This window comes from Equus caballus, chromosome 7 (assembly GCF_041296265.1).
Source record: "Equus caballus isolate H_3958 breed thoroughbred chromosome 7, TB-T2T, whole genome shotgun sequence".
Lineage (NCBI taxonomy): Eukaryota > Metazoa > Chordata > Mammalia > Perissodactyla > Equidae > Equus > Equus caballus.
Window position 1 is genome coordinate 69,894,202 of NC_091690.1, and position 14,998 is coordinate 69,909,199.

At 41.6% G+C, this 14,998-nt stretch overlaps 1 protein-coding gene across 3 annotated transcripts in view; it reads right to left on the minus strand.

Annotated features, from left to right (window-relative positions):
- ACER3 (alkaline ceramidase 3) overlaps positions 1 to 14,765 on the minus strand; it is a 150,509-nt gene extending 135,744 nt beyond the window's left edge. Inside the window, exon 1 of one of the 3 annotated variants that reach the window (XM_023645671.2) lies at positions 14,540 to 14,765. In XM_023645671.2, the coding sequence (XP_023501439.1) occupies positions 14,540 to 14,642 (103 nt within the window). In that variant the 5' untranslated portion in view covers positions 14,643 to 14,765. The remainder of the gene's footprint in view (positions 1 to 14,539) is intronic. The other 2 variants (XM_070274358.1, XM_023645672.2) reach the window with 2 other exon arrangements.
- Positions 14,766 to 14,998: the final 233 nt, after the last annotated feature.

The following is a 14,998-nucleotide window of genomic DNA, read 5'->3' on the forward strand; positions in this document are numbered from 1 at the left end:
TGGATGCATTTAACAGATAAATGAAGATGACAGGAAAGAAAAAGTAAGTGAACCTGAAGACAGATCAATCAAAATTATCCAACCTGCATGTGCATAGAGAAAAAAAGATTTTTTATAAAATGAATAGATCGTAACAAACCTGTTGTTAGATGCGATCAAATAGCCCAACATACCAGTAATTGGAACCAAATGATAGGAGAGAGAGAACGAAGCAGAAAAAAAATAATTAAAGAATGACCAAAGTTTTCCAAAATGTGATTGAAGACAGAAATTTATAGATATAAGATGCTCAACTTGCTGAAGGGAAATGATTCAGAGGGAAATTCCGATCTTCAGGAGTGAAGAGCTCTGGAAATGGTAAACCTCCAGTGAAAGGCAAAAATAAATTATTTTGCCTTTTTCTTTCATTTACTTAACTACTTTTAATATATAATGTTGTGAAGTTCCTAACATACGTAGATGTAGTACATATAACAACGATAGCATAAAGAACAAGGTAGGTCGGTTACAGACCTTTTCAGTTGCCTTATTCTGCGAGTTTCTACATTTTTCATGAAGTGAGCTGTGAAAAACTAAGGCTGCAGACTGTAATCCCTAGAGCAACCACTAAATAAATAACGCAAAGAAGTACAGTCGGAAAGCCAAGAGGAAAATTAAAATGGAATTCTCAAAAATACTCAAATTTTTTTTAAAGGGAGGTAATGAAGAATAGAGAAAACTAATATAAAAATAGTAATAAAATGGTAGACCCAAACCCAACTACATTAACCAGAGATAAACCTGATAATTTATTGCCTTGTAACAATATTTAAACTGTTGTCATCTCAGGGGCTATGAATGTTTTTTAAAAGATAAATATTTGCTTAGAAGAGCTTTGCGAATTTCCTTCCCCCTTCATACATAAAAGTAAAATAAAACTATGATTCTAACGGATTTCTTATTTAAATAAAGAATTTGAGGGTTGTTGTTCTTTTAGTTCAACAATTAGCGCTAAGAGCAACCCATATGACAGCAGCAACTGAAGAACCGTGGCTCAAGAGACTCAGATAAGAGCTGGCAGAGAAAGATAAAAACGACCTTCACCGGGGTCCCCCTGAGGAGCCTGCCTGTTTCTGCAGTGCATTTCTAAACTGCTCAGAACCACGTACTTCAAGCCGTTTACACTGAAAGAATCTTCAGAGTTATCAGCAAGTGTGCAAAGCAACTGCAGAACAGAATTTAACCTAGTATCATGATTACTAGAAACAGTTTTATTGACCATTAGATCCACAGCATGCGTGCCGAGTTAAAGCAGTGACTGTCTGAGTTCTGTCCTGGATGCCAGGTTTCCCGTTTTGTGAGTCTGATCAGGTTAGAATCCTAATCTGATTTAAGGGAAGAGGTATTTCCCTTACAAAAACTGCAATTAGTCTGCTCCTAGTAGTGGGGAGTCTCCAGACAGCAAGCAAACTAGCAGTCATTCTACAAAGCAACTGGTCTGTAAGCGTCAGAAGTGTCAAGGTCATAATAGCTAAAAAAAGATTTAGGAAATGTTCCAGGTCGAATGAGACTAAAAAGACACGAAATCTAAATGTAACACATGATTCTGGATTGGATACTCTTGCTATTAAGGGCAGTATTGGGATAACTAGGAAAAGTTAAACGGGATTTTAGGATTAGATGTTAGCCATACATCAATGTTAGTTCCCTGATTTTAGTGGTTGTATTGTAGTTATGTAGGACAACATCCTTGTTTGAAGGAAATACACAATAAAGTACTGGGGGTAATGAAGGGATATGTTGGCAACTTACTTTCAAATGGTTCAGAAAAAGTTATTTGTACTGTACTTACAACTATTCTTTACATTGGAGATTGTTTTCAAAGTGTGTTTTTTTCCTAAAACAAATATATATTTATTTATATTTACATGTAAATATATGTACTTTTTTTTCCTCTATGTGTAAAAAATCTGGAAAATGGTGACCCATTACCAGGGGAAAAAATCAGACCTAGAAATAAACAAAAGGGTGGAATTAGCAGATGACGATTTAAGACACCTATCATCAATTATGTGCAAGGATTTAAAGAAAAACATGAGTAAAACAAAGAGGAAAACATAAACTATAAAAAAGAATCAAATGAAGTTCTAGAGCTTAAAAATGCAGTATCTGAAAAATTAATTGCATGTGCTTAACAGAAGAAAAGAATCAGTGAACTTGAACCCAAGGAATAGAAACTATACAAACTGAAGCACAGAGAGAAACAAGGCAAGAAAAAAAAGAACGAAATGACAGGTGAGATAATATCAGACTATTTAACATATGCTAATACATGTATAACTGGTGTACTAGAAAGAGGAAACAGAAAACAAAGTAGCAAAAATACTGAAGATATGCTGACTTAAAATATTTCAAGTTTTATTTTAAAAAAAATCAATCCAGGTGCCGGCCCGGTGGCACAACGGTTAAGTGCACACGTTCTGCTTCAGAGGCCCGGGGTTAGCCAGTTCGGATCCCTGGTATAGACATGGCACCACTTGGCAAACCATGCTGTGGTAGGCATCCCACATACAATGTAGAGGAAGATGGGCACAGATGTTAGCTCAGGGCAAGTCTTCCTCAGCAAAAAGAGGATTGGCAGCAGTTAGGTCAGGGCTAATCTTCCTCAAAAAAAGAAAAAAGGATTTTAACATGCATAACTTTGGAGTTCTGTTTTGTTTTCTGACTCTATTCAGTCTTTCCACTTGCTGCTAAAAGCAGTTTGCCCTGTAAAGTTAAAGAACTTTAAGAGCAAGAGTCCACACCTACCATGAGTCAAAGATTTTTCCAGCTCCACAACTGAATTATTTCAACCTTGAAGTACTTATTTACTTTCACTGGGTAAAGTACCTCTTTTGAGTTTCATGAGTTCATTATAGGGATAAATAAAATGATGCTTATAAAATTCTTTGAAATCTTCAGATCGAAGAGCCTATAAAAGTATTAAACTTTATTATTATGTTTAAAGTCATCTTCTAAGAATAGAAGGTATGGTGTAATTTGGTTCACTCTTGAGTTTACACAACAGGAAATCAAAATTGTTCAAAACTCAACTTCAGACACTGTTTCAGTTATCCATTATCGAATAACAACCACTCCAAACCTTCATGGCTTTAAAAAGCAATTTATTACTCTCTCTCAAGGGGCCCGCATGAACGATGAAAGGTACACAGGAGTATAAACGTACATGTAAACAGCCTGTTTGGGCAGGAGCACAGTGAAAGCAGGGAAAGTATGGAGTACAGGGAAAAGGAGGAAGAAAGGCTGAAGAGCTTAGAATAAAGTGGATACCACGATGAGCCACAGCTACACATCCACCAGAACAGCAAAAATTAAAAAAATTAAAAAGACACCAAATGTTGACAAGGACGTGGATCAAATGCTGTGAATACAAACTACTATAACCACTTTGGGAAAAGGTCTGGCAGTTTCTAATAAAACTAAACATACAACTACCCTATGACACAGTTATTCCAATCCGAGATATTTACCTACAAGAAATCAAAAAGATATGCAAAAGAAGATTTGCACAAGAATATTCACAGCAGCGTTATTTATAATTGCCAAAACCTGAAAACAGCCAGGTATCCATCAACGGGAAAACAGATAAACTAACTACGGTATATTCATACAATGGAATACTACTCAGCAATAAACAGGAACTACCAATACATTCAACAATATGGATGAATCCCAAAAACATCATGCTGAGTGAAAGAAGCCTTACACCAAATAGTAAATACTATGATTCCACTTATATGCAGCTCTAGAACAGGTAAATCCAATCTATGGGGGGGGGGGTCAGAACAGTGGTTGCCCCTGGAGAGAAGCAGGAAGGTGGAGGTGGGAATTAACAGCGAGGGGGCATGAGGAACTTTCCTGCTCGATAGCAAATGTCTATATCTTGATAGGGGTTTTGGTTACACAGATGTACACATTTCTCAAAATTCAGCAAACAGATACAGTATTTGTGCATTATACATTCCATTGAATATAAATTTTACATCAAAAGAAAAAACATAAAGAACTGAACTTTAGTAAATGATATGCATGTTGAAGTACTTAGGGGAAAGTGTACAGATGTCTGCAATTTACTTTGAAATGTGTCAAAAAATAAAATGAACTGACAGATGAAGAGAGGAATGAACAAATGGATAAGTAAGTGATAAAACTAGTAAAATGTTAGCGGTAGAATCTAGGTAGCAGGTGAACAGACAGCCACTGCAAAATTCTTTCAACCTTATTCTATGTGTGAAAATATTCATTAAAAAAAAGAAGAGCTTTTCACGTCATGTTAGAATTTGGCCTTTATCTTTCAGTCAACAGAAAGTCTTCAAAGGGAAATAGCAGAAGCACCTACTTCTGTAGGGAGTAATCAGTCAGGGTTTAAAGAACTATCTACTAACTGAGTGAACGCAGCTACAAATAACAAGGGAACAGCACGTGCAAAAGCAATCGGGTTAAGGTTGTGTGAGAAACCAGATCCTCCAGCAGGCCTTCCAGCTAAAAACATCTAAAAATTCCAGTATGTTCACAATATATTCAAACAAGTGAAACAGAGAAGGAAGAAAGGGAAGATAGGAGAAGGGAGGGAAGGCCACTAAGGTGAGGAGTCAAGTAGGAGCCCTCCCCAAATAAAAGTCTAACCTCCTCCTCCACCCTACCACGGAAACCCAGGGTCTGCTCCTAAGGCCTTTCCACCAATCAGATGAGGCCCACCCACGTTACTGAAGGCAATCTTTACTTAAAGTCAACCGACTGTAGATGTTACCCACATTTACAAAACACCTTCTTAGCAATGCCTAGATTAGTATTTGATTAAATAACTGTATACTACAACCTGGCCAAATTCACACATAAAACCAACCACCACAGGTAGGAAGCCACAACTATAACAAAGCATGGTTTATTTTTTTTTCAACTTATTCTCATTAGATTCCAGTTCAACTAATATTTATTGAGCACCCAGTATTTCAGGCACTTCACTATGAGCTTTCACATATATCATGCCATTTAATTCTCATTACCTTACCAAATCTCATTATTCTCATTTTACAGAAAATAAACTGATCAAAGAATGATTGAGTGATTTGCCCAAAGTGACAAGGTTTATTGGAGCAAAGTTCACATAGGAATCTTGATTCTGACTCCAAGCCATTATACCACATACCTTCCCCACAGTAAAACATGTAGGACTTTCATGTCACCATAAACTGATTTTGCTGTGTCTTTTGGGCTTTATCACATTTCTGGGTCCTAAAATGTTTCTTCATGCCTTTATTTCTTTTATTTTTTCATTATTTTTTTTCCACTCCTTTTAAAATGCTCTTCTGCATTACCTAAAACTGTCCAGGTAAGGTTTTTTTCCACTGACTGGGAACTAGTTGGCAAAGGGACAAGGGCAGAACCCAAAACTGAAGAAACAACTTAAAACTTTAACCTGAAATAATAATGCACTGGGTGAGACTTCCATTTAAATGTTTACTATTCTATGTATTCCAGCTGAGTGAAGTTCCCCAAAATTTACCCATATACCGATTACCGTTCTGTTAAAAAAAAAATCAATCATTTCTTCCAATATGTGCTACCAAATGACAATTCTTCCTAGCTAATATCTTGAATGACCTGGGTAAATGTTAAGTCAAGATTAGACTTAAAAATGTACTTAGCCTTCAAGTATTACTAAGCTCTAATTAGTAACTACAGACAAGTCTAAAAGGTGGCTTGGTTTGAGCTTGGCGAAGGTATTAGGAGCAAATGAGAATGAAACCTGTTTCTGAAATGAAAAAGTAATAAGTTCAATTTAGTTCATTATCCAGGACAATCATTTTCAAACTTTCCTTCACACGCAGTGTTCTTAGCCTGTTACTGTGTGGGACAAAACAACACCTAACTTGGTTTTCAAAGTTAGAAATCCAGGTTCCAGTATTAGCTTGTGATCCTGAACAAGTCACTTATCCTTTTGAATTTGATTTCCTTACAAACAGAGATAACATCTACACCTCACAGGAGAAAAGAATTAAAAGTGCTTTGTGAACTGCAAAGCCTTGCTTCTCCGAGTAGAGTCTCCAGACCAGCAGCACTGTGATCACCTGACAGCTTATAAGAAATGCAGACTCCAAGGCCACATTCCAGACCTACCGAATGGGAAAAGGCATTTCAACAAGATCTCCGTGTGATTCACATGCTCGTTAAAGTCTGAGAAGCACTGCTTCAGTAAGTCACACTACAGATGTTAGCTATCTTCACCACAAAAAACAGTTCATTAGGAGCTTGTTTTGTTCAGAAGAAGTCCTATGATCCGATAAGTCATTAACAACATGACATCAGCAACACTGGTCACTGTCTTCCCTCCTCTTTCCCCATTTCCCATACTGAGGAACTACTGCACGTGGATGCTGGTCTAGGTTTCACCACTGATTTACAACATAATCTTGGGCAAATCACTTCAGTTCTCAAGGTCCTTCTCCTTATACGTAAAATGAGGTCAGACCACTAATTCCCAATCTGTGACCCCTGGATCACTAGAGTCTGACAAAGCAGCAATGGAGGGAGGTTAGACAGTACGGTAGTTAAGAGCATAGCTGTGGAATCAAATGGCCCTTGGGTCACTTAGGCTCTGCCACTTAATAGTGTGTAACGTAGGCCAAGTCGCTTAACCTTCCTAAACTTCAATGTCTTCAACTGCAAAATTAGGATTATAATAGTATCCACCTCAGGGATCAAGTCGTTTATCATATGGTCACAAATGAGTGCTTTGCTAGGCAACTTTTTCAGGGTGATAGACTCTACATCTTGATTGGGACAGTGGTGACACAGATTTATACATTTGTCAAAACTTTCCAAATTACACACTTTAAGTGGATGCATTTTATTTTAAGTAAATTATACCTCAAAACACTAATTTTAAAAGTGAAAAAGAGAGAGAGAAGAGAATGTGCTCTGGAGTCAAAGTGTGTGAGTTCAAATCCTCACTTTGCCACTTGCAAAGCGGAAAACTGTGCAAATTATCTCACCCCTCTCTGCCCCAAATTTCCAAATCTTTAAAAGCAGACTACTAACAGAATCTAACTTCTAAGGCTTGTTTTAAGAATTATAATAAGGGGTTCTTATGAGATAATATAGACAGAGAACTTTGCACATTAAGTGCCCCATAATGTGAGCTATTATTATTTCTATTAGCTATTTCCAATATTTCAAAAATCCCATTTATACACAATAAGGCTGCAATAAATATACAGGGACTAGAATTTATCAATACATTAAGGTAATCAGTGACTGCATCTCATATGGATCAATACAGTGTGGTAACAGTGACTACATCTCTGATTGACAGTTACGTGTGTCTCTGATTAACTAAAATGGAGATAAAGTACATTAATAATTACAACTTATGTAGAAGTAATAATTAATTACAACTTATGTAAGAGTAATAATAACTTCATGGGGCTTAAGAAAGAAAATAATAAAAGGCTTCTTTCTAATGAAAAGGTTAAAATAGCTGCTATGTTACCATATGATCTAGCAATTCCACTTTCGGGTCTCATAGAGATATTTGTACACTCATGTCATGCAGCACTATTCACAATAGCCAAGAGGTGGAAACAACTCATGTGTCCATCAACGGGTGGATGGATAAGAAAAATGTGGTGTATACATACAACGGAATATTATTCAGCCTTTGAAAGATTTTATTTTTCCTTTTTCTCCCCAAATCCCCCCAGCATATAGCTGTATATTCTAGTTGTGGGTCCTTCTAGTTGTGGCATGTGGGACACCGCCTCAGCATGGCCTGATGAGCGGTGCCACGCCCATGCCCAGGATCAGAACCAGTGAAACCCTGGGCCACGGAGGCAGAGCGCGCACACTTAACCACTCAGCCACCAGGCTGGCCCCCAGCCGTTTAAAAGAAGGAAATTCTAACACATGCTGCATCATGGATGAACCACAAGGACATTATGCTAAGTGAAATAAGCCAGTCACAAAAAGACAAATACCATAAGACTCCACTTGTATGACACATCTAGAGTATCAAATTCAGAGAGACAGAATGAGGAGCGGTTGCCCAGGGCTGGAGGGAGGAGAGATGGGGAGTTGTTTAATAGGTACAGTTTCAGTTTCACAAGATGAAAAGAGTTCCAGAGATTCGTTGTACAACAATGTGAATGCACTTAACACTACGGAACTGTACACTTAAAAATGGTTAAGATGTTAAGTTTTAATGCTATGTGTATTTTTCCACAATTTAAAAAATAAGAAAAAGAATAAGAATTGCTGGTATGGCATTTCTTCCAGCACTTACACTGTAAAGCCTTTTTGTTTTAAGTTTTTAATCAGCACCTTCTGCCATTCTAATGTACCACGTCACATGTCCATCACAGCATCTGAAACAATCCACTGGCAGTCTTTGACTTGCATACATTAAATCTAAACCCCTTTTTTTTGAGGAAGATTAGCCCTGAGCTAACTACTGCCAATCCTCCTCCTTTTGCTGAGGAAGACTGGCCCTGAGCTAACATCCGTGCCCATCTTCCTCTACTTTATATGTGGGACGCCTGCCACAGCATGGCTTGATGAGTGGTGCCATGTCCGCACCCGGGATACGAACCAGCAAACCCCCAGCCGCCGAGAAGTGGAACGTGCGAACTTAACCGCTGCGCCACTGGGCTGGCCCCAAATCTAAAGCCTTTTGAACACTAAATTTGGCCCTTCAATTGGCCTTCATTTTTCAGTTGACTTAAGGTGCTTTTGAGCGATAAGTTAGAGGCAGTGCTGCTGGCCTGTCAATAATCCTCAGGAAAAAGACTGTCTTCCTTAAGGCAGCAAGGATGTCACCTCTGCCAGGCCACAGAATCCCGGGACCAAAAGAAGCCTGAAGCATGATTACTTACCTGAGGCTACTATTCAGAGAAGATGGTGGGAAAGGGCCTGGAAAATAGGAAAGAAAAGGAAAGGTAGCAATGAGCCACAAGCAGCTAGGTGCCCTGAGTGGCACATGTGTGGCAGAGGCAGCTAGTGAAAGCCCCTCTGGTCTTGAGCTGCAGTGGCACGGAAAAAAAGACCTCTTTACCCCATCTAAGTGAAGCCCATAATAAAGGCAGAAAGACTGAGGGTTGCCCTACTTTCCTTCTGCCCAATTCCTACGAGTAGGATGGGGAGAGGGGCAGCAAACCTGTAAGAAGGGACGATACCTACCCAGCTTGACTCATCCTAGCCCAAGGACAAAAGGGAGACGGCTACATGATCCTACCGGAAGTTACCATCCATTCTCCCCATCCATAAAAGTCTTACTAACTAGGTTACCCCCTCAGACTGAGGTAGCCCCTATAACACCCATAATTAGAAATTTTAAAATATTTTTTAGTTTTGTGATAAATAAACCCTCTTTCATGATGTGCCAATACTTAAACATTCTTCTATCAAATACACTTTTAGGAATGCATTTCCCTTGAAGTAGGAAATAAACGCCTATTTGTTCTTATCTATTCATACCTCTACTGGCCTCTTAGCTACCTTGAACAGAGAGACAGACGTCACATAGCTTTGTATTCTGAGTCACTGACAAAATAGGTGTTCAACAAATATTTGCTGATGGGGCCAGCCCGGTGGCTCAGCAGTTAAGTTCGCACGTTCTGTTTCAGTGGCCCGGGGTTTGCCGGTTCAGATCTCAAGTGCGGACATGGCACTGCTTGGCAAGCCATGCTGTGGTAGGCGTCCCACATATCAAGTAGAGGAAGATGGGCATGGATGTTAGCTCAGGGCCAGGCTTCCTCAGCAAAAAGAGGAGGATTGGTGGCAGATGTTAACTCAGGGATAATCTTCCTCAAATAAATAAATATTTGCTGAATAAGTGAAACATTCTGAATAATTTTTAACTGAGTAATTCTCCTCTGAGACCATAATCAAAACACAGAACTCCCTTCCACTTCCCTTTAAGTAATATTTGTTCCACGAAACCAACAGCACCTGAAATTCCACTTCTGGCAGACAGTATGTCTTGTAAAGAGAGCTGTTAGACCTATATTTGAACACCATTTCTGCCAGTTATTAGCTGTATGATATGCTGAGCAGGTTACTTAACCCTCATCTATAAAATGGGGATAACACCACATACTTAATAGGAATGTTGTAAGGATCAGAAGTACACAGGAAATTGGGGCCGGCCCGGTAGTTAAGTTTGCACATTCGGCTTTGGCAGCCTGGGGTTCACCAGTTCAGATTCTGGGTGCGGACCTACACACTGCTTGTCACGCCATGCTGTGGCAGGCGTCCCACATATAAAGTAGAGGAAGATGGGCATGGATGTTAGCTCAGGGCCAGTCTTCCTCAGCAAAAAGAGGAGGATTAGCAGCAGATTTTAGCTCAGGGCTAATCTTCCTCAAAAAAAAGAGAAGTACACAGGAAATCTTTACTTTACAGGGTTCTAATATGCACAAATTTCTGCTACCACAGTTTAGTTAAATAATATCAATCCCCCAACAACACAATTCAAATTTCAGTTACCACAGTACACTAACTCTAACTGCATACAGTACAAACTGCACTACTAGATCTTCAGTCCCCACATTACTAGATAAATAACTGAAGCACAGCATGACCAGCGACTAACCAAGTCACTTCTTTCCAAGTCGGTTGGTGGATTTAACAAAATAAACTGCAAAAGAATAATAATTAGGCTGTTGGTGGACTTCTCATCAGCAGCAATAAGTCAGGAGACAATGGAATAATATCTTCACAGAGCTGGGGGAAAAATAACTCTCTACATAAATGTCTAACTATGGATAAAACATCAAGGCAAAGTCTGTTGGGGATTAGTCAACGCACATCCGTTGTTCAGTTCACATACAGACAACAAAACCTATAGTTGAGCTGCTTCCTTGCCTTGTGGTGATGAACATATGCGGCATTTTACATAAATGAATAACCGAAAGAGGGAACTGACCAACAATGATGAAAGTGCAGCAAAGAAACAAATAGTGATAATGTTGGAAGTGAAATTCCAATCAAACATAAACGGAGTTATAGAAGAAACAGCTGACCATGACAATGACTCTGCTGCCATTCGAGACTCTAGAAATCCAGCCAGAGGAATTTAGTGAAGGCAAGCTTATCAACATAAACAAAGAAAGTGGTTGTGAGAAAAGGATGGAGATGGACCAGAATAAGCGAGCCAGCAAAAAACTGTGCATTAAAGGAACTCTCGGAGATATTTCACAATATTGAAAGTGCAAAGAATAAAATGTTGGGAGGTGATTCAAACTTAGAAAGGAGTATAAAAATTCACCAAGGGAAAGAAAAACTACCGATTCCCTATCATAAATTATATGACAAGAAGAAGGCAAGCACTGTTCAAACTACTCTTGAGAAGTTCTTTTACAAAGAAATAAAACATTTTAATTTTGTTTTTAATGTTTTAAATTAGTGTACTAAATAAATATTAGTTTTACTATTTTTTTCATTTCTCTTTATATTCATAATCAACAAAAAGGGTTTGCAATGATTGAGAAAAATGTTTAAAGGTCACAGAACAATTGCACCTTTTCTCATCGATGATTATGATCGCTCTGCCAGGTTCTAACTTGTGCGGTCACTTGTACTATCCCACACTAACATGAAAAATGAGCACCGCCTGCACTGCAACTTCTGCCACAGCAAGGCGCTCCTCCCACAACTAAAGAGAAACCCTCGACCTTTTCCCCTGGTCCTTACAATCTGCTCAAACAAAAAAGGAATTTGAACCGATCTTGAGTGATGTCAAGAAGATAGCTTCTCAGGTTTTCAGTGACTGAGAACCGTTGCCATATCTGAAAACGCTATTCCCCAAACTCGTCTTTATGTTACCCAAAATACACACATCCTAATGCTAAAAGGCAGGCTTCTTAAACAGTTCTTCAGCTTCTCCCTTGCGATAGTACTATACTCTTTTCTGCTTGTCCTCATCCCTTGCATGCAGGGGCAAAACAATGAATGTGTGATAGAAGTCATATGGTATAGTAGCTTTAGAGTCAGACTTCAACTTGAATACTACCTCTCCACCACTTTCTGCAACCTTACAGAAGTTACTTCTTAGAGCTTCAATTTCTTAATCTGTGAAATGAGGATAATAATACTTTCTTTTTGGAATTATGGTAAATATCGAAAGTGATAAGATATATAAAGTGCTTAGCAAAGTATGGTACATAGTTAAGTAAGCACTTAGATATAGTTGTTATCGCTGTTATCATTATATTTAATATTTCAATCATCAATGTAAAGATTATAAAGATGATAAAGTTGCATTTATTTTAAACACATCATTATTAATCAGCATATTTTTCAAAAACAAGTTCTCTTACTCCAAGATATGATAGATACCCACCACTTGCTGGGTAAGAAGACTTGACCTCACCTTCCTCCGGATCATTTTCTCCCAAGGTCCATGTGCAAAGGGCTGCCAACATTCATTCATCCTCTTCTTGCAACCCCTGATTCCTATGTCAAAACCCCCCCTGCATCTGCTCGGAGTTTCCTCTTCTGAGGACATTAAGACTGAAGCCATTTCCCATTTCTCAGAGCTATCTGCCAGAACAGTAGTATCTTGCTCTCTCATAGCTCACATGACTTAACTGGCAGTTTTCTCTTTTGATTCTAATCCTCGGTTCTAAACTAAGAGTCATTATTACCTATATCAACCCATAAAGTTGCAAAGGACCTGAAGGCCAACTAAAGCCAACCCCTTGTCTCTACTAAACAGTTAATTCCCCCTAAAATATTCATGAGTTAGTTGAGCAACACCTGTTTTATCGCTTTCAGCGACAGAAAGCCCTTGACCTCTCAAGTCAATCTATTCCATGATGATATCTTTAGCTAAAAAGTTTCCTTATGTTGAAGCAAAATCTCTCCCCTTACAGTTGGCTTCCAGCCACAGGCTATAATTCTACATTCTAGAGAAACACAGAAAGTTTAACAGCTCGATATGACAGCCCATCCAATATTTGAAGACCCTTGAGTTTCTCTTTCCCATGTCACACATTTCCAGCTCAGATGGCATGATGTTAAGTCCCTTCCCTCCTGGACCTCCTCTGGACCAGGTATGGGCTTGCCAACACGATCTAATAAAAAATGGTAAAGCGCTTCCTTTGCCAACATTTGGGCTGCCAAGTAACGATACTATAAATGATCCCTTTGCCCATAGTCTCCCGCTATTACGTAAAAATTATTCATTTAAACTAGTAGTTCAGAAAAAGTGACAGTCTGTCACGGTTTAAAGAGAATGGTACTAAAGTCTTGAAAACTACAAAAAGGGTTCTGTTTTCCTTTTTTTTTTTTAACTGAGCCAATAACTATGAACAGAATAAAGTAGCATCAGCTGGCATGAAACGCCTGCCTTTCTCCTGCAAAGCCAAACGCTCGCCTGGGAGAAGGACCCAACAATGGGAAGGTTAGCTAAAAAGAGTTTTGCTTCACGTCCTGAGAAAGTGGATCCAATTAAAAGAAGGCCGTAATAGTTAGCCAAAAAATATCCTCTGTACCTTGCCAGAAGCTGGGACCTGAAGAAGGATCAAACATTGTGCTCTCCAAACTTGACCAAAGTAAACTACACAAAAAGAAATGGCAGATTTTTCCGGTGCTCTCCTAGCCTGGCAGGAAGGATCACCCGGATAAATACACACACACAAAGCCTAGGGGGCCAGCGGTGCCTGTCAGGGGCAGCAGCTGGAGGAGGACTCGTCCCAGGGTCCTCAGAAGGTGCAATCAGTGGCAGCAGTGTCCTCAAAGAACCCTAACCCTTAGGTAGTCGGATAGGAGGCAGAGTGGAGCAGGGACTTACTCCCTTGCGCTCTTGGGAGCCTGGCAAGAGCAAGAAGGTACAGACTAAGGTCCTCTGCCTTCTACTTGTGCTGCAAGGAGATGGCTGAATGAACAGTCGTACTCGGAGAGTAGATGAGCCCTCGCACTTGAAGACAGCCCGGGCGGGAGCGGGGTGGGGGCTGGGGGTCAGGATCTCAGCCTGGGAAAACCGTTCCCTGCAGGCGACCGAAGAGGTCTAATAGGAACAGAAAAAGAGGAAGGGAAAGACCCCTCACGTACTAGGGGCAAGAATAAGCTGGGAACTGTTCCCTTCTCCCGTGCCCTTAGGGCGAAGGTGGTGGCAGCGACACCAGGAGCAGGTGTCCCGGGCCCTCATTCAAAGGAGCCGAGTCCTCCCCTCTCCCAATCGCTTCTCGGGCTGCCCCAGCCTGCCGCCGCCCCGCGCGACCCGGCCCCTCGGACTCCCCTGAGGGCTGGCGGGGGCTCCCCGCTTCTCTTCTGCCCCCATCTCAGAGGCCCCCCAACCCGTCCCGACCCCGGCACTCCTCACCGGACGCGGGGTGCCCCGTCTGCTCCCCTCCTCCGCAGTGCCGGCGTCCCTGCCCGCCGGCCGGGCCCCCTCCGCCTCCCGGCCAGGCCTGCCGCCTCCCCCGGCGGCCCCCTCACCCCGGCGCCCTCTCTGCCTCCCTCCCCCTCAGGCCGGGGCCCCGGCGCCAGCAGCCGCACTCACAGAACTCGGCGATGTACCAGGTCACCGCGTAGTTCTCCTCGCACCAGTCCAGCGTGGAGGTCGTGGGGCCCCAGTAGCCCTCGCGGTCCCCGGCCGGAGCCATCGCGCGCGCCGCCGCCGCCCAAGCGCTCCGCTCGCTGAGCTCGGCTCCGCGGGCCCCCAGGCCGGCTCCGGCCCTGCTTCAGCCGCCGCCGCGCGCCCCACCCGCCTCCCCCCGCGAGGGGCGGGGCCGGCGCCGCCACAGACCCAGCCCGGCGGAGGCCCCGCCCACCGGCGCCGGTCCCGCCCACCGGCGCCGGCCCCGCCCCCCTCCCCCAGGAAGGCTGGCGATCCGGGAAGGCTGGCGGCGGTGATCGGCGCTGCCTGCCCCGCCCAGACACGCCCGCGGCTGCAGATTCGGGGTTCCTGATATCCCGGAGGCTGTTTTCTGTCAGGATGTGTCTACGTCTGTATCTGTGT